Source organism: Salmo salar, chromosome ssa12 (genome assembly GCF_905237065.1).
Source record: "Salmo salar chromosome ssa12, Ssal_v3.1, whole genome shotgun sequence".
Taxonomy (NCBI): domain Eukaryota; kingdom Metazoa; phylum Chordata; class Actinopteri; order Salmoniformes; family Salmonidae; genus Salmo; species Salmo salar.
In genome coordinates this window covers 72183668-72209267 of record NC_059453.1, presented here as the reverse complement: position 1 = coordinate 72209267, position 25600 = coordinate 72183668, and the positions used below count along the sequence as shown (strand labels likewise).

Sequence of the window (25600 nt, the reverse complement as noted above, 5' to 3'; positions counted from 1 at the left end):
TGGCATCATTCCATATTTCTCCAAGTTATTGATACATTCTTCCCGGTGGTGGAGAGAGTTATCGCCTGGAGCTACTAGTTCGTTTAGGAGTAGTGGGTAAATTACTTTAACCCTATCTCCGCAGTAGGGAGGGGGTGGTGGAGCATATGGTGGAGCGTTGAATTCTAGAGGAAACTTCTCTGTTTTGACAGAGGCAGGGTCTATAATCTTTGTCAATTCCTTTTTCAAACAGGTAGCTTTCTGTTGAGTCCAGAATAGGTTACCCTCAGTTTTTAACATTGACAAAGCAGTCACAGAAAACAGGGGGGATTTTTTTTCTTTCTTTTTTTCTTGGTCTTATTTTCCTGTCCTCTTTTCACAGTGTCCTGCACATGTTGATATTTGGTTTTATTAAATGACCTGTCCGTAGGCCATCTATATTCAGTGGTGTCCGTAGTCCAATCATGCCTTTTCATGAAAACCCAGGTTAAGTCTTTTTCCATAGTGGGGTATTTCCCAATTAAAAACTGTAGAGGAGTGGCGGTTTTTATTGCTACCGGCCCCTCAGACAACTCTGAGCTCCCATCTGCCATATCTCAAAAACATTATTATAATTTTTTTTTTACTGATTAGGCTCTCTACGTATAATGTGAATACAGATAAATGAATGCAAAATAACCCTGTATATGTATAGTCTATCCCTTAACTCGCATAAGTTTATTTAAAGCAGGGTGATAAGTAAATGATAACTGAATACCATGTAATAAATAATCGTTCTCTATGGAGCAACGACAAAATAGTAAAGGGTTCAAGATGATTTAGAACTGGTATAAACTTTGGCGTAACCTCCACAACAATCCTGGTATCTCTATGATAATCTTCTCCTTCCAATGGAGAAACAATTACTTCAAAACTATTTATTTTTAAAATGGGTCAGTAACACACGGGCAGGTGTATTCCATAATTGTCACGTCCTGACCAGCAGATGGAGCTATTGTATTAGTTTTGGGGTCAGGACGTGGCAGTTTTTGTGTATGTGAATGATTGTGTTGTTGATTGGGACTTCCAATTGAAGACAGGTGTGTTGAGTTGCCTTTGATTGGAAGTCCTATATAGGTGTGTGTGTTTTTCTTTGGGGTTGTGGGTGGTTGTTTTTGCACTGCGTTTCATAGCCTGCAAAACTGTTGCTGTTGTCACCTTTATTGTTTTGTTAAGTGGATGCTTTACTCCTTTTTGGAAATTAAATATGAGTATTCACATACCTGCTGCGCCTTGGTCTTCTCTCCATGACAACTTCTGTTACAGAACCACCCACCAAAGGACCAAGCAGCAGAAGAGGAGGAAGCCACGGGAGAAAAAAATGGAGGAATGGACCTGGCAGGACGAAAGACAATTCTGGGAGGACAAGTTAAGGGAGCTAAGGGAACCGGAGAGGCAGCCCCAAGATTTTTTTTGGGGGGGGCACACGGGTAGCTTGGCCAGGCCAGGAAAGAGCCGTAAGCCAGCTACTCGTGACTACAGGGAGGTGTGTATGAGGTGGAGGGCGCCATGTTACGCTGAGATACGCACCATCTCGCCTATACGGACGCACAGCCCAGTCCGCCCAGTACCAGCGCCCCGCAGGTGCCAGGGCAAGGTGAGCATCGAGCCGGAAGGGGTGATGCCAACCCTGCACTCAAGACCGCCAGTGCGCCCTTTCGGTCCGGTGTTTCCCGCTAGACGCACTAGTATGGAGGTGCGTGTCTCCAGGCAGGCACATCCAGTACCAGCCCCACGCATCAGGAGTCTAGTGCGTCAGCCCAGCCTCGCCAGTCAACAGTCACCAGAGCTGCCCGCCAGTCAACAGTCACCAGAGCTGCCCGCCAGTCAACAGTCACCAGAGCTGCCCGCCAGTCAACAGTCACCAGAGCTGCCCGCCAGTCAACAGTCACCAGAGCTGCCCGCCAGTCAACAGTCACCAGAGCTGCCCGCCAGTCAAGTCACCAGAGCTGCCCGCCAGTCAAGTCACCAGAGCTGCCCGCCAGTCAACAGTCACCAGAGCTGCCCGCCAGTCAACAGTCACCAGAGCTGCCCGCCAGTCAACAGTCACCAGAGCTGCCCGCCAGTCAACAGTCACCAGAGCTGCCCGCCAGTCAACAGTCACCAGAGCTGCCCGCCAGTCGTAAGTCGCCAGAGCTGCCCGCCAGTCGTAAGTCACCAGAGCTGCCCGCCAGTCGTAAGTCGCCAGAGCTGCCCGCCAGTCGTAAGTCGCCAGAGCTGCCCGCCAGTCGTAAGTCGCCAGAGCTGCCCGCCAGTCGTAAGTTGCCAGAGCCGCCCGCCAGTCGTAAGTCGCCAGAGCCGCCCGCCAGTCAGGAGCCGCCAGAGCCGCCCGCCAGTCAGGAGCCGCCAGAGCCGCCCGCCAGTCAGGAGCCGCCAGAGCCGCCCGCCAGTCAGGAGCCGCCAGAGCCGCCCGCCAGTCAGGAGCCGCCAGAGCCGCCCGCCAGTCAGGAGCCGCCCGCCAGTCAGGAGCCGCCAGAGCCGCCCGCCAGTCAGGAGCCGCCAGAGCCGCCCATTAGTCAGGAGCCGCCAGAGCCGCCCGCTAGTCAGGAGCCGCCAGAGTGGCCAGACTGCCCGGAGCCGCCAGAGTGGCCAGACTGCCCGGAGACGCCAGAGTGGCCAGACTGCCCGGAGACGCCAGAGTGGCCAGACTGCCCGGAGACGCCAGAGTGGCCAGACTGCCCGGAGACGCCAGAGTGGCCAGACTGCCCGGAGCTGCCAGAGTGGCCAGACTGCCCGGAGCTGCCAGAGTGGCCAGACTGCCCGGAGCTGCCAGAGTGGCCAGACTGCCCGGAGCTGCCAGAGTGGCCAGACTGCCCGGAGCTGCCAGAGTGGCCAGACTGCCCGGAGCCGCCAGAGTGGCCAGACTGCCCGGAGCCGCCTCCAGGAAAGGTGGGTTGGGGAGGGAGGGTGTAGCACAGTGCCGTCGGTGACGGCAGCCATCCTCCCTTCCCTCCCTTATTGTTTAGGGGTTATTGTTTATGGGTTTTTTGTTGCTTTTTTCTGTTGGTAGGTGCATTCCGGGGTTTGCACCTTGAGGGGGGGGGGGGGGGGGGTACTGTCACGTCCTGACCAGCAGATGGAGCTATTGTATTCGTTTTGGGGTCAGGACGTGGCAGTTTTTGTGTATGTGAATGATTGTGTTGTTGATTGGGACTTCCAATTGAAGGCAGGTGTGTTGAGTTGCCTTTGATTGGAAGTCCTATATAGGTGTGTGTGTTTTTCTTTGGGGTTGTGGGTGGTTGTTTTTGCACTGCGTTTCATAGCCTGCAGAACTGTTGCTGTTGTCACCTTTATTGTTTTGTTAAGTGGATGCTTTACTCCTTTTTGGAAATTAAATATGAGTATTCACATACCTGCTGCGCCTTGGTCTTCTCTCCATGACAACTTCTGTTACAATAATACAGCAATGGTGTATGCTTTAAAGTTTATACCCCCACAGGAAACTCTTCGAGCATCTGATCCGAATGTCCACTCAGTTAATTCAAATACATGGGCATTATATTGTTTCTAACTAACTCCTGATTTAATGTCCCACCATCCAGTCACACCACACAGAAGACATGATGCATATGACAATTACAAAATACATTGAACAATTACAGAATACCTTACCAGAAAATTTTTCAAACCCTTAACTTTATCACAACAATCGACGTTTATACTTGGAATTTCACCCTAAACCTATCACCAAGTCTCACAATAATCATAACAATCGGTGTTTATACTTGGAATTTCGCCCTAAAACTATCACCAAGTCTCACAATAATCATAACAATCGGCGTTTATACTTGGAATTTTGCCCTAAAACTATCACCAAGTCTCACAATAATCATAACAATCGGCGTTTATACTTGGAATTTTGCCCTAAACCAAGTCTCACAATAATCATAACAATCGGCGTTTATACTTTGAATTTCGCAAAAAACAAGTCTCAGCAAGTCTCACAATAATAAACATTTAACCCTGGAATTTATAACCTATTTCCACCTAGCTGGTCTGTGCTTCCTCCCACGGGTTGTGTAACAATAATTTCACACTTTCAATTATTCCACTATTACAAAGAAATTTACTGTAGGTTCATATAAATTTAACAGCGAGGCACCACTTACTTGCCAGAATGACTCATTAACCACCACATGCTATAGTAAATGACAGACTTTAGATATAACAGACGTCTGCTTACCTTATAATTTTGTAGCGCTTGCACGTGGATCAATGGTCAGTCCAGCGAAGTGGTCACTCGCTCCTGGCAAGCTCGCCAAAATGTTGGTCAATTTCTTCAACAAATGATCAGGTCTATATAATAATCAAAAATACATTACTAATTGAAAGGAAACACAGTATCTTTGTTTTAGTATTAAAATACTCCTTTAGTAATACAATTGTAGGCAGAAGTTGGTGCAGAGTACAGTATAGCAGTACATGATAGTTCTCCCCAAGTTCTGCAAAATGTCTAAGACATCCTGTAACTCATATAACCTCTCCCAGTCCTCCTTGCATAACTAACTTGACAGTATCCCTGTCAACAACATTTTAATAAATCTAACCTCCCCCTGACAGCAGGAACCATCTTATCAGCAAGTAAAAACTCAGAAGTGGGTTTGACTGAAACTTGACCTTTCATCACAGGTATAGGTTCATAACAAGGTGAACGAGTGTAAGCATCTTCTGACAGGTGGCTGGTTTCATCAGGTCTGTGACAGCCTTGTGTTCTCAGAAAACCAGATAACCACGGTGGGATCCAAATTCAAATCAAATGTATTTATATAGCCCTTCTTACATCAGCTGATATCTCAAAGTGCTGTACAGAAACCCAGCCTAAAACCCCAAACAGCAAGCAATGCAGGTGTAGAAGCACGGTGGCTAGGAAAAACTCCCTACAAAGGCCAAAACCTAGGAAGAAACCTAGAGAGGAACCAGGCTATGAGGGGTGGCCAGTCCTCTTCTGGCTGTGCCGGGTGGAGATTATAACAGCACATGGCCAAGATGTTCAAATGTTCATAAATGACCAGCATGGTCAAATAATAATAATCATAGTAGTTGTCGAGGGTGCAACAAGTCAGTAACACAAGAGTAAGTGTCAGTTGGCTTTTTCATAGCCGATCTTTGAGAGTATCGCTACCGCTCCTGCTGTCTCTAGAGAGTTGAAAACAGCAGGTCTGGGACAGGTAGCACGTCCGGTGAATAGGTCAGGGTTCCAGCAGGTCTGGGACAGCAGGTCTGGGACAGGTAGAACGTCCGGTGAACAGGTCAGGGTTCCATAGCTGCAGGCAGAACAGTTGGAACTGGAGCATCAGCACGGCCAGGTGAACTGGGGACAGCAAGGAGTCATCAAGCCAGGTAGTCCTGAGGCATGATCCTAGGGCTCAGGTCCTCCGAGAGAGAGAAAGAAAGAAAGAGAAAGAGAATTAGAGAGAGCATATTTAAATTCACACAGGACACCGGAAAAGACAAGAGAAATACTCCAGATGTGACAGACTGACCCTAGCCCCCCGACACATAAACTACTGCAGCATAAATACTGGAGGCTGAGACAGGAGGGGTCAGGAGACACTGTAGCCCCATCCGATGAAACCCCCGGACAGGGCCAAACAGGTAGGATATAACCCCACCCACTTTGCCAAAGCACAGCCTCCACACCACTGGAGAGATATCTCCAACCACCAACATACCATCCCGGGACAAGGCCGAGTATAGCCCACAAAGATCTCCGCCACGGCACAGCCAACCCAGACAGGAAGACCATGTCAGTGACTCAACCCACTCAAGTGAGGGGGGGGGTCTATGAGATACCATTTATCCCACTGGGCACAGACGTAATTTCAACATCCAATGTTTATTTACATTTGGTTGAGTTGTCAACTAACATGAATTCAACATGAAATCAATAAAGAATGTCACCATGTCATTTGATTTACTTGAAAGTTGTGTGAAAGAAATATGAAATTCCCTTACGTTTGTTGAAATGGCGTGGGAGAAGCATTGATTCAATCAGTTTTTCCCCAGTGGGATGTTACGTGGGTCACGAAATTACTGCTGCCAAATTATTTCAGATCATATTGATTCACCTGACACATAGCTACAGCTGTACCTCACGTGCAGTGGTTCCCAAACTTTTTATAGTCCCATACACCCTTCAAACATTCAACCTCCAGCTACGTACCCCCTCTAGTACCAGGGTCAGCGCACTCTCAAATGTTGTTTTTTGCCATCATTGTAAGCCTGCCACACACAGATACATTTATTAAACATAAGAATGAGTGTGAGTTTTTGTCACAACCCAGCTCGTGGAGAGTTCTTATAGGACCAGGGCACAAATAATAATACAATAATTATCAATAATTTTGCTCTTTATTTAACCATCTTACATATAAAACCTTATTTGTTCATCAAAAATTGTGAATAACTCACCACAGGTTAATGAGAAGGGTGTGCTTGAAAAGATGCACACACCTCTGCAATGTTGGGTTGTATTGGAGAGAGTATCATACTTAAATCATTTTCCACACACAGTCTGTGCCTGTATTTAGTTTTTATGCTAGTAATGGCCGAAAATCCACACTCAGATAGGTACGTGTGTAACGCCCTGGCCATAGAGGGGTTTTTGTTCTTTATTTTGGTTAGGCCAGGGTGTTACATTGGGTGGGCGTTCTATGTTAATTTTTCTATGTTTTTGTATTTCTTTGTTTTGGGCCGTGTGTGGCTCCCAATCAAGCACAGCTGTAGTTCGTTGTTGCTGATTGGGAGTCACACATAAGGAGCCTGTTTTTCCTTTGGGTTTTTGTGGGGGATTGTTTCTGTTTAGAGTGTTTCCTAACAGGACTGTTTTGCTGTCGTGTTTTGTTCATTTTTGTAGTGTTCTCTTTGTTCGAATTAAATTTCAAGATGAACACTAACTCCGCTGCACCTTGGTCTACTCTCTCTTCAGACAGCCGTTACAGAATCTCCCACCAAAAACGGACCAAGCAGCGGAGGAAGGAAAAGCACCAGGAGAGGGGAAATATGGACTCATGGACTTTTGAGGAGATGGAGAGGTGCATTCAGGATTTCTGGAGATGGGAGGAATTGCTCGACGGAGGTGGACCGTGGGCTCAGGCGGGGGAGTATCGCTGCCGGCAGTGGGAGATCGAGGCGGCGATAGCTGAGAGGCGCTGGTACGAAGCGAGGGAGCGCAACAGGCACGAGAGGCAGCCCCCCCAAAAAATTGGGGGGGGGGAGTGTGGCGGAACCAGGAAGGAATTCTGGGCCAACTCCCCGTGCTTACGGCAGGCAGCGTGGTACTGGTAAGGCACCGTGTTATGCTGTGAAGCGCACGGTGTCTCCAGTGCGCGTGCATAGCCCGGTGCGCTATAGGCCAGCCCCCCCGTAAGTGCCATGCGAGTGCAGGCATCGAGCCAGGACGGATTGTGCCAGCTCAGCGCGTCTGGTCTCCAGTGCGCCTTTTCGGTCCAGGTTATCCTGCACCGGCTGAGCGCACTGTGTCTCCAGGGCGCTGGGAGGGTCCAGTTCGCCCAATGCCTGCGCTCCGCCTGTGCCGGGCCAAAGTGGGCATTCATCCTGGAGTGTGGGTAAATGGCCTAAGTACCAGAACTCCAGTGCTCCCCCACAGCCCGGTTTATCCTGTGCCTCCTCCTCGGTCCAGGCCTCCAGTGGGTCTCCCCATCCTGGTCCATCCTGTGCCTCCTCCTAGGACCAGGCCTCCCAGTGGGTCTCCCCATCCTGGTCCGTCCTGTGCCTCCTCCTAGGACCAGGCCTCCAGTGGGTCTCCCCATCCTGGTCCGTCCTGTGCCTCCTCCTAGGACCAGGCCTCCAGTGGGTCTCGCCAGTCCGGAGCCGCCAGAGCCGCCCGCCAGCCGGTCGCCGCCAGAGTCGCCCGCCAGCGGGGCGCCGCCAGGGTCGCCCACCAGTCCTCCATGCGCGGCCAGGGGCAACCACGAGGGTGGGGCGGAGGCCACGTCCCGCACCTGAGCCGCCGCCGTAAGAAGGCCCACCCGGACCCTCCCCTTCAGAGTCAGGTTTTGCGGCCGGAGTCCACATCTTTGGGGGGGTACTGTAACGCCCTGGCCATAGAGGGGTTTTTGTTCTTTATTTTGGTTAGGCCGGGGTGTTACATTGGGTGGGCGTTCTATGTTCATTTTTCTATGTTTTTGTATTTCTTTGTTTTGGGCCGTGTGTGGCTCCCAATAAGGCACAGCTGTAGTTTGTTGTTGCTGATTGGGAGTCACACATAAGGAGCCTGTTTTTCCTTTGGGTTTTTGTGGGGGATTGTTTCTGTTTAGAGTGTTTCCTAACAGGACTGTTTTGCTGTCGTGTTTTGTTCATTTTTGTAGTGTTCTCTTTGTTCAAATTAAATTTCAAGATGAACACTAACTCTGCTGCACCTTGGTCTACTCTCTCTTCAGACAGCCATTACAACGTGGTTGCAAAGGGCATCAGTGTCTTAACAGCGCGATTTGCCAAGGCAGGATACTCTGAGCGCAGCCCAATCCAGAAATCTGGCAGTGGCATCTGATTAAATTCAATTTTCACAGAACCACTTGTTGCAATTTTGATGAAGCTCTCTTGTTCAGATATCTGTAAGTGGACTGGAGGCAGGGCATGAAAGGGATAATGAATCCAGTTGTTGTGTCATCCGTTTCGGGAAAGTATCTGCGTAATTGCTCACTCAGGTGCTTTACTATATCACATTCGACATTGACGGTAAGCTTGATTTCCTTTGCACACAAAAAATCATACAATGATGGAAAGACCTGTGCGTTGTCCTTGTTAATGCAGACAGAGAAGAGCTCCAACTTCTTAATCATAGCCGCAATTTTGTCCCGCACATTGAATATAGTTGCGGAGAGTCCCTGTAATCCTAGATTCAGATCAATCAGGCGAGAAAAAACATCACCCAGATAGGCCAGTCGTGTGAGAAACTCGTCATCATGTAAGCGGTCAGTCAAAATTATGTCAGTAAAGACGTGGAAAAAAACGTGTCAATACTTTGCCCCTTGATAACCAGCGCACTTCTGTATTTTGTAAAAGCGTTACATGGTCGCTGCCCGTATCATTGCATGGTGCAGAAAATACATGAGAGTTCAGGGGCCTTGCTTTAACAAAGTTAACCATTTTCACTGTTGTGTCCAAAACGTCTTTCAAGCTGTCAGGCATTCCCTTGGCAGAAAGAGCCTCTCGGTGGATGCTGAAGTGTACCCAAGTGGCATTGGGATATTTGTATTTGTTGTTATTCTGTGGAACACTAGATGGTTGAATTCTATTCAACCAATTTTATTTGATCCCCTGCTGATCTTGTACGTTTGCCCACTTACAAAGAAATGATCAGTCTATAATTTTAATAGTAGGTTTATTTGAACAGTGAGAGACAGAATAACAACAAAAAATCCAGAAAAACGCATGTCAAAAATGTTATAAAATGATTTGCATTTTAATGAGGGAAATAAGTATTTGACCCCTCTGCAAACATGACTTAGTACTTGGTGGCAAAACCCTTGTTGGCAATCACAGAGGTCAGACGTTTCTTGAAGTTGGCCACCAAGTTTGCACACATCTCAGGAGGGATTTTGTCCCACTCCTCTTTGCAGATCTTCTCCAAGTCATTAAGGTTTCGAGGCTGACGTTTGGCAACTCAAACCTTCAGCTCCCTCCACAGATTTTCTATGGGATTAAGGTCTGGAGACTGGCTAAGCCACTCCATGACCTTAATGTGCTTCTTCTTGAGCCACTCCTTTGTTGCCTTGGCCGTGTGTTTTGGGTCATTGTCATGCTGGAATACCCATCCACGACCCATTTTCAATGCCCTGGCTGAGGGAAGGAGGTTCTCACCAAAGATTTGACGGTACATGGCCTCATCCATCGTCCCTTTGATGCGGTGAAGTTGTCCTGTCCCCTTAGCAGAAAAACACCCCCAAAGCATAATGTTTCCACCTCCATGTTTGCCGGTGGAGATGGTGTTCTTGGGGTCATAGGCAGCATTCCTCCTCCTCCAAACACGGCGAGTTGAGTTGATGTCAAAGAGCTCCATTTTGGTCTCATCTGACCACAACACTTTCACCAGTTGTTCTCTGAGTCATTCAGATGTTCATTGGCAAACTTCAGACGGGCATGTATATGTGCTTTCTTGAGCAGGGGGACCTTGCGGTCGCTGCAGGATTTCAGTCCTTCACGGCGTAGTGTGTTACCAATTGTTTTCTTGGTGACTATGGTCCCAGCTGCCTTGAGATCATTGACAAGATCCTCCCGTGTAGTTCTGGGCTGATTCCTCACCGTTCTCATGATCATTGCAACTCCCCGAGGTGACATCTTGCATGGAGCCCCAGGCCAAGGGATATTGGCAGTTATTTTGTGTTTCTTCCATTTGCGAATAATCACACCAAATGTTGTCACCTTCTCACCAAGCTGCTTGGCAATGGTCTTGTAGCCCATTCCAGCCTTGTGTAGGTCTACAATCTTGTCCCTGACATCCTTGGAGAGCTCTTTGGTCTTGGCCATGGTGGAGAGTTTGGAATCTGATTGATTGATTGTTCTGTGGACAGGTGTCTTTTTTACGGGTAACAAGCTACGGTTAGGAACCCTCCCTTTAAGAGTGTGCTCCTAATCTCAGCTCGTTACCTGTATAAAAGACACCTGGGAGCCAGAAATCTAACTGATTGAGAGGGGGTCAAATACTTATTTCCCTCATTAAAACGCAAATCAATTCATAACATTTTTGACATGTGTTTTTCTGGATATTTTTGTTGTTATTCTGTCTGTCACTGTTCAAATAAACCTACCATTAAATTATAAACTGATCCTATTCCAGTCTGTGCTAGCAGCACAGTCCTGTAGTTTAGCATCCGCATCATCTGACCACTTCTGTATTGAGCAAGTCACTGGTACTTCCTGCTTAAGTTTTTGCTTGTAAGCAGGAATCAGGAGGATAGAATTATGGTCAGATTTGCCAAATGGAGGGCGAGGGAGAGCTTTCTGTTCATCTTTGTGTGTGGAGTAAAGGTGGTCTAGAGTTTTTTTCCTCTGGTTGCACATGTGACATGCTGGTAGAAATTAGGTAAAACGGATTTAAGTTTGCATGTCTTACCAGACATAGCTTCTCTGTCCTGCCGATGCATGGAAAATCACACCAGCTCTATATTATCCGTCTTGTCGTTCAGCCACGACTCTGTAAAACATAAGATATTACAGTTTTTATCCAGTTCGAGGTGAGTAATCACTGTTCTGATATCCAGTTCGAGGTGAGTAATCACTGTTCTGATGTCCAGAAGTTATTTTCGGTCATAAGAGATGGTAGCAGTAACATTATGTACAAAATAAGTTACAACATAAGTTACAAACTATGTGAAAAAACAAACAAAATAGCACAGTTGGTTAGGAGCCCGTAAAACAGCAGCCATCCCCTCCGGCACCATTCTTTTGAACCAGCATGACTACCACAGCATTCTGTAGCGATACGCCATCCCATCTGGTTTGAGCGTTGTGGGACTATCATTTGTTTTTCAACAGGACAATGACTCAACACACCTCCAGGCTGTGTAAGGGCTATTTGAAAAACAAAGCCTTTTGGATTCCATGTAGAACTCTTTTCACAGAGGATTCTACCTGGCACCAAAAAGGGTTCTACCTGGAACCAAAACGGGTTCTCCCATAGAGACAGCCACAGAACCCTTTTGGAACCCTTTTTTTATAAGAGTGTACAGTCTTTTTTGCTCATCTTTATCAAGGGTGCCAAAAATCAGGGTCATGAATGTATATGCAGATACCACATGCAGTGTACATGGTGGCTTTGTACACCCTAAAAAACTCTCCCCATAGAGATACAGACAGCGTGATTGTGGCTGATTTTAGCTAGCTAGCTAGCTAGCTAGCCACCGGAGGACAACGACACAACGAGATGCAACAATAAAAATATATATATACGTCAATAACGTTTGGCTTCTGATGTGATGTGATTGGTCCGAATCCAAATCCAAACTGGCTTCCCTTAACACTTTTTTTTGGTGCGCCAGGGTCATTCACAGCTGAGCTCACTCAGTTTAGCTCAAGGCTGATTGGGTATTATTTTATGTATTTTTTATCAAGGGAGGCCAAATGCTCACTGGCTTCCCTTGCATTCAATACTACGGGCGGCAACAATGTCACACTCTTTTTGACCAGACAGCATCAGATAGATACGCTACATATACTGAGACAGAGCGCCGCTGTTTCATTCACTAAGATGCTTTCTCGGTGAGATACATTCAGCTTCTTGTGAATTGAAGGAAATCTATGACATTTTGGGGGGCCTGGCTTCCCTTGGTATCCATGAATACACACCACTGGTGCAAATGTTGTTAGCAGGCGTCATTAGCATATTCATAAATTACAATGTTTTCAATTGACCTGCCCGGTAGGAGGCACATAAAATGGTTCCATAAGTAAATGAATAAACACACTCTCTAGAGCATGCGCTACATGCGTCAGCCCTCTGCTTCAGGTACCTAAGGAGCAGTCCTCAGATGCGCAGTTTCTTGCAGCGGATAACTCCTCTCATCTCCTTTCACCACCTTCTGCTATTCTTTAAAAGCATGTCCAGACTTTTTGAAGAAGGAGCACATTTTCTTTTGTCCTTCGACGTGTTAAAATGATGAGCAAGCGCAATCTCAAGCAGCTGTGAACAGGAATCGAAGGTGTGTTCAAATTCTACTGAGCTACACAAATGTCTCAAATGACATTATACAATGGTAGTCTAAAACAAAGTTGGTTGCTTTTGCTGAGCATACAATTAAGAAGCGTTAATTCTAATTAAGTGCAAGAATTAAGCGATAAAGGATACATTGAGTTCTTCAGCCACACGTATATTTTTGTATGTCCACGTGCTTTAGTTCTAAACATTTAAATTTCATGAAATTGACTGAATGTTGTTTTATCCCATGTGTTGCTTTTATGCTCAGTTCAGATTTTCTGTTAGTTTGGAGTTGAAGTTTAATTTCTTGAACAGGCAGGCAGCCTATGTGGGGTACAGTATGTTGGGTTTGGATGTATTCTTTATGAATTGATTTGATGAGCTTAAATCAGGATCCTGCTGCTAATTGCAGTCTATAAAATAGGCTGAACTGTTGTTTAGGAGAGTGCTGGGTAGCAGTCATATGAAAATGCCTTTCCAGTTTATTCCACAGTCTGTTCAGTTTCATCAGTGGGCATAGATAATCTTTGGTGCCAATAACATAATTAACATATTGGAACACAGGTAAACTCCAAAGCTCATTTTCACACCCTCTAGCTCTGTATCCCTGCCTTCTGCTCCTATAGAGTAAGATGAGACACCCACTGCAGAGAAACTAACAGGCCTAATGAAACATATTCATGTCTCAGCTCTGAAATGTATGAAGTGATAGAGACATCTATTACTGCAGCAACAGCACATCATTTTGCTGCAATACAAAATTATTTCATTTTTACATTAGACTTGATTATGCCAAGCATTTTGAATGTGTTTATCACACAGTGCTAAGTGCTGCTGAAGACTTGGTTATTGAAGGAATAATTTTTTATTTGAATTAGCTAACATTATTCAAATAATTGTCTTTGCACAGAACAGATGACTGAAAAATGGGAATCATAATATGTGGTAAATAGTTGCACAAACATGACAACTGTGGATACACAAGATATATTACAGTATTCATGTTATACACATTGGTGAAACTACCACCATACTATCACTGTAAGAGGCAAAGTGTGCATTTGTGATGTACTGTAAATTCATAATTCCCAGTTACAACTAGTGGAATCTGATCAGCCCTTTAGTCAAGACTTAATCGTGCAAAACATATATCTCTTGTGAGACTTTACTGAGCTGTGTCAGTCACCATATGAGAGCTTTTACATCATCTTATGTAGAATCAGGATGCTGTAATATAAAATGATGTGTTATTGCTGTGGTACTCTTTCGGTGTTGTATTTCTCTCTGTATGGAATGTCTCTCAGAGCAATGATGTGCAGACATCTCCAGTGAACCTGTTCCTCTCTACTCCCACTTACCCCTACACAGCCCCTGCTGTGAAATGGAGAAGTACTGCCTGGACTCTCTTTCCAACATCTCAGAACAGCACGGCACGTTCTGTAACATCACGTTGCTAAACGTCACAGGAAATGACTCTGGGACCAAATCCATCGAGGACCTCCTACTGGAATTTCTAGGGCCGAAGCGTTCTCCCGTCTTCCTCCCTATCACCCTGGTTTACCTGCTCATCTTCTTTCTTGGCGTGTCTGGCAACCTGCTCACATGCGCAGTAATATCCAAACACAAGAAGATGCGTACCACCACCAACCTGTTCCTGTTCAACCTGGCTGTGTCGGACCTCCTGGTGCTCCTCTTTGGGATGCCCCTGGAGATCTACGACATGTGGCAGAACTACCCCTTCCCTTTCGGCGAGGGAGTCTGCTACTTCAAGATCTTCCTCCTTGAAACCGTCTGCTTCGCTTCCATCCTAAATGTGACAGTGCTGAGTGCGGAGAGGTACATCGCCGTGGTCCATCCACTAAAAATACGCTATGTCTCCACCAACAAGCATGCCAAGCATATCATCAGTGCCGTATGGGTGGTGTCCCTGGTCTGTGCCATCCCCAACACCTCCCTGCATGGCATCTACTACTTGAATCTCCCGGAGAAGGTGGCAGAGTCAGCCATATGCAGTTTGATAGGGGCCCCGTGGATCTATAACCTGGTGATCCTGATCACCACTGCGTGCTTCTACGTTGTGCCCATGACGGTGATGAGCGGTCTGTACCTGGTGATGGGCATCCAGCTGGGCAGGGAGCGACATCTTTCCCAGGGAACGATGAGGAAGAACTGCAGCACCAACACCAACTGGAGAATCCACGTAGAGCGAGGACGTAGGAGACAAGCCACCAAGATGCTTGGTAAGTTCTGCATCCCATTTTCATTTCCATGCCCATTTCTGTTGTCACAGTCACAAGCCTGTCTTCCATGGTCAACACAATTTTGACATTTAAACTGTAGTTTTTCTGCTAGTAAATATCCATAAAGGTTTTGAATGATAAGTTCATCCCTTGTACATTTTATATTACGCAGTCTGTTTTATTGATAATAATATTGTAATTTAGAAAATGCTCTCATGTTGATAATAAAGAGCATCTGATAGGTTCTAATACCAGTAATTATATTCCTACATTTTCCAGGTCGATGTACAGGTAACTACCAAACTAATGGAAACACTTGAGTAAATGAGGTATACAAAGTATATTGAAAGCAGGTGCTTCCACATGTGTGGGTCCTGAGTTAATTAAGCAGTTAACATCCCATCATGCTTAGGGTCAAGTATAAATATGCTGGGCAGGTCATTATGTTAGCCATTATTTGATGAGCATGATAATGATGTTAACCATATGCCATGGCCATATCAGTCACCAAATCTTACACCATTTAAACACTTATGGAAGAGTCTGGAGCGGCACCTGAGACAGCATTTTCCACATCCAACAACAAAATACCAAATGATGGAATTTCTTGTCGAAGAATGGTGTTACCTCCCTCCAATAGAGTTCCAGACACAGATCTTCTGGCTCGCGGTGGCCCAACGCCCATTTAAGACACTTTATGTTGGTGTTTCCTTTATTTTGGAAGTTACCTGTACGTCTTGGCAGTGTTTGTTTATTTGAGACTAGGCCAGATTATCTAATCTGCGACAATGCCATGGCATGGTCGAAAAACAAAACGTTCTGAAAGCCCAGGCATGATTCTATGTACCCATTTGACACTTCTTACACAGGACATTGCTATTTTGGGGAGTGTCTCTGCACTGAATGTTGATCTCTTAGCTATGGCAGAGCTTTGTTTTGAGTAGCAGTGTTCATCCAATACTTTAATTTTCTCTCCAGTAGTTATCTAAAGATAATTGATTTATATTCCTTGGAGAATTGAGGAGGCAATTCCTTTTTTCCTCGTTCTGCTTTCAAGCAAATTGGCTGTCAAGAGGCCCTTAACTCCCTCTACATGATCTCATGGTGAAATGGTGAATGTGGGCCAGTTTCTGTCAGTAGTTATATGAGTAGAATGTCTCAGTTTCATGAGGACCAGGTCTTGCAGGAACAGGATACCCTGTTGTTCTCCTCCTTCCTCCCTCTCTCCGCATCACTTAATTCATCCTCCCTCTCGGTCTCCCTCTCCTCTTTACTGTCCTACTCCTCTTGTGTCTGTCTGTTATGTAGCTGTGGTCGTGCTGGTATTTTCCATCTGCTGGGCGCCTTTCCATATCGACCGACTCTTGTGGAGCTGCATCATGCAGTGGTCTGTCTGGACAGATCTCAACCAAACTGTGTACCAGTGTGTGCACCTCCTTTCCGGCATCCTCTTCTACCTCAGCTCTGCAGTCAACCCCGTTATCTACAACATGCTCTCCACACGCTTTCGGGAATGCTTCTGGGATCTTATCTGCACACATACGAGAGGCACCTCCTCTAGAAAAGACTGCCCACCCTTCGCCAAAATCTTGCTGGTTCCCTCTGGCCCAGTTCCTAAATCCCAGGCCAGTCCCAGGGACCACAACTCCCTCACTCCCCTGTTATCTCCAATTGGGACTGGGAGCACAGAGATCACAACACTGACATGTGAACATTCTTGTGTGGTAGACTCTGACTTCACTGCTACTGCTTTTTAATCATATTTAATATTTAATGTGGTAGTACATATGATGCCCTCTGTCAGGCAGTGGATTTGACTAATGAGCAGATGATGCATTGTGCACAGCTGGATGATCATTATTTAATGAGGTGATCTGTGGACTCAATTGTGATCTGTTATTAAAGCAACATACATCCTCATAGCAGACAAATGTATCCGAAAACAACTGATTTAGGGGTATGCAAATGAGAGACTTGGTTGCACTTGATAATTCACTCTCTAATGATTGATTATCCCATATGATTGGTCTTCTCATATTGACCTGTGTGATATATGGACTATGTGAACTGCAGTTACAGTATTTATCGTCCTTGTGTTTCATAACCACCTATTCCAAACCGTAATTTATTGAGTGTATGTCAAAACTTCCCCATTTCTCCTTGTCAAAGACATTGAATGTACGCATGTAGCACTGCTGTCCTTTGACCTAGACATTTTATGTAAATATACTGTAAATCAATTCATAATTATTGCCTTTCTGTGAAAACAGCAAACATGAATGAATTGCTTGATGAGTATTTCATGAATTGTTTAAAATGTCAGCAACAGAATATGTATTACAATGAGAATGTATCATATGAGACTCTTGGAGACCCTAACAACAACAACAACAACAGGTAGTCTGTTCGATCATCAATGTGTAAGTGGCAGTAGTATAATGGGAACCATGATGAGGCTTCTACCAAAGTTGATCCTGATTTCACAGCAAGTTGATCCTGATTTCCCTGCTGCCCCACATCTGGGCCAAGACTGTGTTCTTGTAGAGTGTCAATAATGCAGAGAATCCATCATAAGAGATAATTACGGATCTTAGAACGTTTGATTAAAGATTCCTAGAAGCCTCCTGGTAGCCTCTATGGATGAATTGTTATTCTGTACAAAACAAATTAGCTTTGCCTGCCACATAACATTCACTGGAGGGTAATGAATGCCATTTTCTTTCTTGTGTATACGACAACATATTGAATAGCTCCATCCCTTGTGTGTGCTAACATTGTGTTCTCCAACTGGATATTGAACTCGACACTCTTAGAAAAAAAGGTGCTATCTATAACAAAAAAGGGTTCTTTGGCTGTCCTCATAGGAGAACCCTTTGAAGAACCCCTTTTGATTCCAGGCAGAACCCTTTTGGGTTCCATGTAGAACCCCTTACAGTGTTCTACACGGAACCCAAAAGAGTTCTACCCGGAACCAAAAAGGGTTCTACCTGGAACCAAAAAGGGTTCTGTTATGGGGACAGCCGCAGAACCCTTTTGATCTAAGAGTGTAGGAACCAACTCTTATTCCAAATGCAATCCTTGCCACCACACTGCACCTGAGGCCTGGAGAATTACCTTTCATCTTCATTTCGGGTTTCAATTTCAATAGTGTTTGGCTAGACCCATTTGATAAAGATCTGTTTTCTCTCCTATGTAGTATTACATTAGAAAATCTAGCTGCCAAACCAGAGGGCCACATTAGGTTATTAATTTGGAGTCAGTTTATGAGCTACTGATATTTGTCATGAATCTATTCATATGGAGGATTTAAATGAGTCAGAATTGGTATGATGAAGTACACAGTCATTCCTGGAACTATACCACTATATCTCAAAGCCCCCTTTTAAGCCCATACTTTTTGGTCTGTTCTCACATACAGTATACTCTACAGTATGGCTACAGACACTGTATAAGGTATCCATGCCAAAACCCAACATGATCTCTATTTAAAAATTGGAGTTTATTTTTGTTTGGTATGAACACATCTTATGGATTTTTCGTAGGTCAAAAATGATCAGGAGATAATTTGATAACAAACAAAAATAAATCCATCTTTGCTGCAGTAGAAACGTGCATTTGACATCTTTGAGATTCATAGGGCAAAAAAACATGAACATCCACATGCAAATGAGTGTTACAATTGAAGTGCCAGCATACTATATTTACATACTGTTGTTTTGTTACAAATGCAATGTAAGGATAGAACAAGCTGACAAATATAAGAGTACGGTAACAATGTGCATAGTACAGGAAAGACAGGAAATACTGTGCCACAATACAGTGTAGGGTGGCAGGGTAGCCTACTGGTTAGAGCGTCAGACTAGTAACCGAAAGGTTGCAGGATCGGATCCCCGAGCTGACAAGGCAAAAATCTGTTGTTCTGCCCCTGAACATAGCAGTTAACCCACTGTTCCTAGGCCATCATTGAAAATCAGAATTTGTTCATAACTGACTTGTCCAGTTAAATAAAGGTAAAAAAAACAGTAAATTATGTAGGATCTTAATTTGATCCCTCTTTTGTTGATAAGAAACTTGTTATGGTTTAAAAAGTAGAAGTTTGTAACTTACACTTTAAAATGTCAGACTTGATTTGCCCTAATGAAAAATGTATCAACCTCTCCCCAAAAACTCCATTAATTATAATCCACATAATAATTACATGAAATTATTTTCCTGCTGTAGCAAACTGGCTCAAATTAAAATACTACATCTGTACAGTATCATACACTATACAGTACTAGTCAAAAGTTTGGACACACCTACTCACTCAAGGATTTTTCTTTATTTTTTACTATTTTCTACATTGTAGAATAATAGTGAAGACATCAAAACTATGAAATAACACACATGGAATCATGTAGTAACCAAACAAGTGTTAAACAAATCAAAATATATTTTATATTTGAGATTCTTTAAAGTAGCCACTCTTCGCCTTGATGACATCTTTGCACACTCTTGACATTCTCTCAACTGGAATGCATTTCAATTAACAGGTGTGCCTTTTTAAAAGTTAATTTGTGGAATTTCTTTCCTTCTTAGTGCATTTGAGCCAATCAGTTGTGTTGTGACAAGGTAGGGGTGGTGTACGGAAGAAAAAGACCAAGTCCATATTATGGCAAGAACAGCTCAAATAAGCAAAGAGAAACGACAGTCCATCATTACTTTAAAACATGAAGGTCAGTCAATGTGGAAAATGTCAAGAACTGAAAGTTTCTTCAAATGCAGTCACAAAAACCATCAAGCGCTATGCTGAAACTCGCTCTCATGAGGACTGCCACAGGAAAAGATGACCTAGAGTTACCTCTGCTGCAGAGGATAAGTTCATTAGAGTTACCAGAATCAGAAATTGGCAATTAACTGCACCTCAGATTGCAGCCCAAATAAATGCTTCACAGAGTTCAAGTAACAGACACATCTCAACATCAACTGTTCAGAGTAGACTGCGTAAATCAGGCCTTCATGGTCGAATTGCTGCAAAGACAACACTACTAAAGGACACCAATAAGAAGAAGTGACTTGCTTGGACCAAGAAACATGAGCAATGGACATTAGACCGGTGGAAATCTGTCCTTTGGTCTGATGAGTCAAAATTTGAGATTTTTGGTTCCAACCGCCGTGTCTTTGCGAGACGCAAAGAAGGTGAACGGATGATCTCTGCATGTGTGGTTCCCACCGTGAAGCATGAAGGAGGAGGTGTGATGGTGCTTTGTTGGTGACACTGTCTATGACTTATTTAGAATTCAAGGCACACTTAACCAGCATGGCTACCACAGCATTCTGCAGCGATACGCCATCCCATCTGCTTTACGCTTAGTGGGACTATCATTTGTTTTTCAACAGGACAATGATCCAAAACACACCTCCAGGCTGTGTAAGGGCTATTTGATCAAGAAGGAGAGTGATGAGCGCTGCATCAGATGACCTGGCTTCCACAATCACCCAACCTCAACCTAATTGAGATGGTTTGGGATGAGTTGGACCGTAGAGTAAAGGAAAAGCAGCCAACAACTGCTCAGCATATGTGAGAACTCCTTCAAGACTGTTGGGAAAGCATTCCAGGTGACTATCTCATGAAGCTGGTTGAGAGAATGCCAAGAGTGTGCAAGGCTGTCATCAAGGCAAAAGGTGGCTACTTTGAAGAATCTAAAATCTAAAATATATTTTGATTTGTTTAACACTCTTTTGGTTACTACATGATTCCATATGTGTTATATCATAGTTTTGATGTCTTCACTATTATTCTACAATGTAGAAAATGGTAAAAATAAAGAAAAACCCTTGAGTGAGTACGTGTCTCCAAACTTCTGACTGGTACTGTATAACTTTGAGGAAGGTCCTTTCCTGTTTCAGCATGCCAATGCCGCCGTGCACAAAGCAAGGTCCGTACAGAAATGGTATTTCGAGATCGGTGTGGAAGAACTTGACTGGCCTGCACAGAGCCCTGACCTCAAACCTATCGAACGCCTTTGGGATGAATTGGAATGCCCAATGTGAGCCAGGCCTAATTGCCAAACATCAGTGCTCAACCTCACTAATGCTCTTGTGGCTGAATGAAAGCAAGTCCCTGCAGCAATGTTCCAACATCTATTGGAAAGCCTTCTCAGAAGAGTGGAGGCTGTTATAGTAGCAAAGAGGGAACCAACTCCATATTATAGCCCATGATTTTGGAATGAGATCTTCGACAAGCAGGTGTCCACATACTTTTGGTCATGTAGTGTATGTTTAAGGTCAGGTTATCAACTGTATAAAAAGGATGAATATTTACAATGCCATTATTTGACACAGAAATCAAAAACGTTGACGTCAATGGGTAAATGGAATAAAACATTCTGTCTGTGTGCCTTCTTTTGCAATTCATCATGATACAGTCTACTCACTGTCTGACAGCAATGTTTTCTTTCATTTCAGAGTATCCCTATTAAATATTGGCTACAGACCCAAAAAGGACCTTCATCCAGCATGTACATGTGCCTTTCCGTTGTATGAGTTCAGTTAGTTTGAGAAAGTCGGCCTACGGGCTATCCGGATCACATTGTATGTATTCAGTCCTGGTGCATCGAAGCCAGGGGACAGACCACGCTTGTCAAACACATAAAAGTTAAAGAGCTGCCCATCTTGGGCCTCAAGGGAGACTGAGGCGGTGCTGACCCGCAAAACACAGGGGTACTCCTTCTCAAACACCACCCTGAACACCCTGTCTACCAGGTAGTTCAGCTTGATTGTCCGATATCTCTCTGGGATCAGGTCCTCAATCTGGGGACCAAACTGCTGCATGATCAGAACACCGTCAACCCCAGCTTTGATCTCATAGAAGGTGATGTTTCCGTAAGTGAAGAAGCCTATGTAAGGGTCTGGATTAGGGGGAGGGATGAGGATCTTTTTGGCCTCCCGGAACACCCTCTCCATTGCGGGTATGATGTGACTGTAAACCTTGGCCACCACCTCCTGGTTTTGAGGTCTGGTGCCAGCCATCAGCACCACCAGGCCCAGCTTGAGCCTGGGCACCAGTGAGAAGGTGGCTGAGTAGCCATCCAGGTCTCCGTCTTTACGCAGCACCTCGTAGCCCAGCTGCTCATTCACCTCCCAAGGCGTGCCGGTGCGGTTGGCAAAGTAGTCCTTATCACAGCGGTACAGCGGGGTCAGCATGATCTTCAGGGTGTCGGGCTCCAGGAGCTTGCGGTGGTAGGCCCCCAGCAGCATCATGGCCAGCTTGGCAAGGTCAGCGGCAGTGGAGAACATCTGGCCTGAGGGGCGGTACCAGCCCAGGTCATACAGCGGTGCTGGCTGGCCACTGGAGTAGACGCCCACAGCCATCTGGCTTTGGATCCCTGGGGTGATGTCGAAGCCTGTGTCCTCCATCCCCAGCCGGTCCAGGATGTTATCATTGATCCAGCGCTGGTAGTCCAGGCCCACCACCTTCTCAGCCATAACGTGGGCCAGTAAGGAGAAGGCTAGGTTACTGTAGTGGCATCTGCAAAACACAGAGCAGCAGAGTGGGAAGTCACTGTGTTGCTGCATTGACCCTGCATTGACTTAAGCATCAATGCAGCCCACAGGGGTGACGTAATTAAACACCTGAGCCATCTATTTACATCCAAATGAGTGAAGCAAATACAGTTGAAGTCGGAAGTTTACATACACTTAGGTTGGAGTCATTAAAACTCATTTTTCAACCACTCCACAAATTTCTTTTTAACAAACTATAGTTTTGGCAAGTCGGTTAGGACAATTTTTCCAACAATTATTTACAGACAGATTATTTCACTTCTAATTCACTGTATCACAATTCCAGTGGGTCAGCAGTTAACTAAGTTGACTGTGCCTTTAAACAGCTTGGAAGATTCCATAAAATTATGTTATGGCTTTAGAAGCTTCTGATAAGCTAATTGACATAATTTGAGTCAATTGGAGGTGTACCTGTGGATGTTTTTGAAGGCCTACCTTCAAACTCAGTGCCTCTTTGCTTGGCATCATTGGAAAATGAAAATAAATCAGCCAAGACCTCAGAAAACAAATTGTAGACCTCCACAAGTCTGGTTCATCATTGGGAGCAATTTCAAACACCTGAAGGTACCACGTTCATCTGTACAAACAATAGTACGCAAGTATAAACACCATGGGACCACACAGCCGCCATACCGCTCAGGAAGGAGACGCGTTCTGTCTCTTAGAGATGAACGTACTTTGGTGCGAAAAGTGCAAATCAATCCCAGAAGAACAGCAAAGGACCTTGTGAGGATGCTGGAGGAAACGGATACAAAAGTGTCTATATCCACAGTAAAACGAGTCCTATATCGACATAACCTGAAAGGCCACTCAGCAAGGAAGAAGCCACTGCTCCAAAACCGCCATAAAAAAGCCAGACTATGGTTTGCAACTGCACATGGGGACAAAGATCGTACTTTTTGGAGAAATGTCCTTTGGTCTGATGAAACAAAAATAGAACTGTTTGGCCATAATGACTATCGTTATGTTTGGAGGAAAAAGGGGGAGGCTTGCAAGCCAAAGAAAACACCATCCCAACTGTGAAGCACGGGGGTGGCAGCATCATGTTATGGGGGTGCTTTGCTATAGGAGAGACTGGTGCACTTCACAAAATAGATGGAATCATGAGGATCCATTATGTGGATATATTGAAGCAACATCTCAAGACATCAGTCAGGAAGTTAAAGCTTGGTTGCAAATGGGTCTTCCAAATTGACAATGACCCCATGCATACTTCCTAAGTTGTGGCAAAATGGCTGAGATGGCTGAGTTGGACCGACAACAAAGTCAAGGTCTTATAATCCTATAGAAAATTTGTGGTTAGAACTGAAAAAGCATGTGCAAGCAAGGAGGCCTACAAACCTGACTCAGTTACACCAGCTCTGTCATGAGGAATGGGCCAAAATTCACTTAACTTATTGTGGGAAGCTTGTGGAAGGCTACCTGAAGCGTTTGACCCAATTTAAAACAATTTAAAGGCAATGCTACCAAATACTAATTGAGTTTATGTAAACTTGTGACCCACTGGAAATGTGATGAAATAAATAAAAGCTGAAATAAATCATTCTCTCTACTATTATTCTGACATTTCACATTCTGACAGGTAATTTTTACTAGGATTAAATGTCAGGATTTGTGAAAAACTGAGTTTAAATGTATTTGGCTAAGGTGTATGTAAACTTCCGACTTCAACTGTAGGTTCCATTATATTACAAAAGGCAAATATCGAGTGAGTTTTAAATGGCACAAGGACACACACAACATTTGAATGATTAAAATGCTGGGAATGATGGGAATGACTAAGGCCTTACTTGGTGCCAGGGTCTGCAACAAGGACATCATCTTGCAGCAGATTCACTGCAGCCTGTGTTTTCCCCTTCCACAGCAGGTTAGTGGCTCTTAGTCTTCTGGGTAGACCTGCATGTGAAAATAAAATGCATTAATTTAGCTACTATGACAAATGAAGCTCAAGCCAATTGCAATTCATTTGAACCGAAACAGGGTCCTCAACTGTTATTCTAACATGTCATCTGTTTGGAGTGTCTTTGATCGTTTAATTAAATGTACAGCTCAGAAATCAGTGTCAATGTCTGGTCTAAAACATTTAATACTGTCCTCTATGAATTATTGAGTTCAACTTTCATGCCTCAATGATCAAAGTGTGAACCTCATATTGACATAATCAAATCAAACCTGTTTGAAAGCAAGGTATTGTAGGTTTTTTTTCAATTCAGTGTCGCCCATCAATGAGTGTGACTCATTGTCCCTTAGCCCTTCACATGATCTATTTCTGATGATAAGCAGATGCAGTGATAATCTAAACCATTTCTGTTACATCAGAGGTGTTTACCACCTCAGAAGGCAATTCAGCAACCTGCTTAGAGGTGACAGAGTTTGCGGTATTGTGGCATTTGAATTTAATCAATAAATAGGACCATGAACATCACATTAAAATGTCTATTTTGCTCATAATAACATGATACTTTTAAACATTGTAGCTGAGTACATTAGGCACATAACTGGTTCCAGCTGATAGTCTTTTAATGGGTTGGCATGACATTAGTTCCAATCCCAGGAGGGAGGGGAGGGGTATGAGGTTTGTATCTTACCTGAGAGCTGGCTAGCCATCCTGCGCAGAGTGACAGAGGAGGAGCGGATCTGAACCTCTCCACTATCCAGGAAGATCAGGCCGTCTGTCACGTACTTGAGCTCAGAGTCCCGTGACTTGCCCAGAGGGTTTTTAATGGTGAAGTTATCCACATATTTCTCCAGAGGGTCATCCAGAGAGGTTATCTTCCCATCGTCCCACAGCCTGTACAGCATCAGCGTTGGGAAGATCTTGGAAAGGCTGGCAATCCTGTAGGGCATCAAACAGGAATTGACTACTACTGTATCACCCTGATTTCTGGCCAAAACTTTTTTTTAAATCATTTCAACAAACAGTAAGACAAGCACACACTAATGATTAGAGTACTATTCTTCCTTTCAGAGGATGTACTTACCCTAACATCCTTTCATTTTCACATGCACTCTCCAAACCTTTCTACACTGAGGCTTTTGACCTCACAACGTTTTCTCTGCCTCATAGCCCAGACATTTCTGCCTCACACCCCAGACATTGACATGCTATATATCTATTTAAGGCCCGTGCTGACAACAC

At 44.6% G+C, this 25600-nt stretch overlaps 1 protein-coding gene across 1 annotated transcript; it reads right to left on the bottom strand.

The window, feature by feature from the left end:
- Positions 1-21010: 21010 nt before the first annotated feature.
- Positions 21011-25462, bottom strand: LOC123723819 (putative beta-lactamase-like 1). Its single transcript, XM_045691731.1, has 3 exons — positions 25050-25462; positions 24252-24357; positions 21011-22426 (listed from the first exon to the last, which is right to left on the bottom strand). The coding sequence occupies exons 1-3, from the start codon at positions 25306-25308 to the stop codon at positions 21448-21450; spliced, it is 1344 nt and encodes a 447-aa protein (XP_045547687.1). The 5' UTR covers positions 25309-25462; the 3' UTR covers positions 21011-21447.
- Positions 25463-25600: the final 138 nt, after the last annotated feature.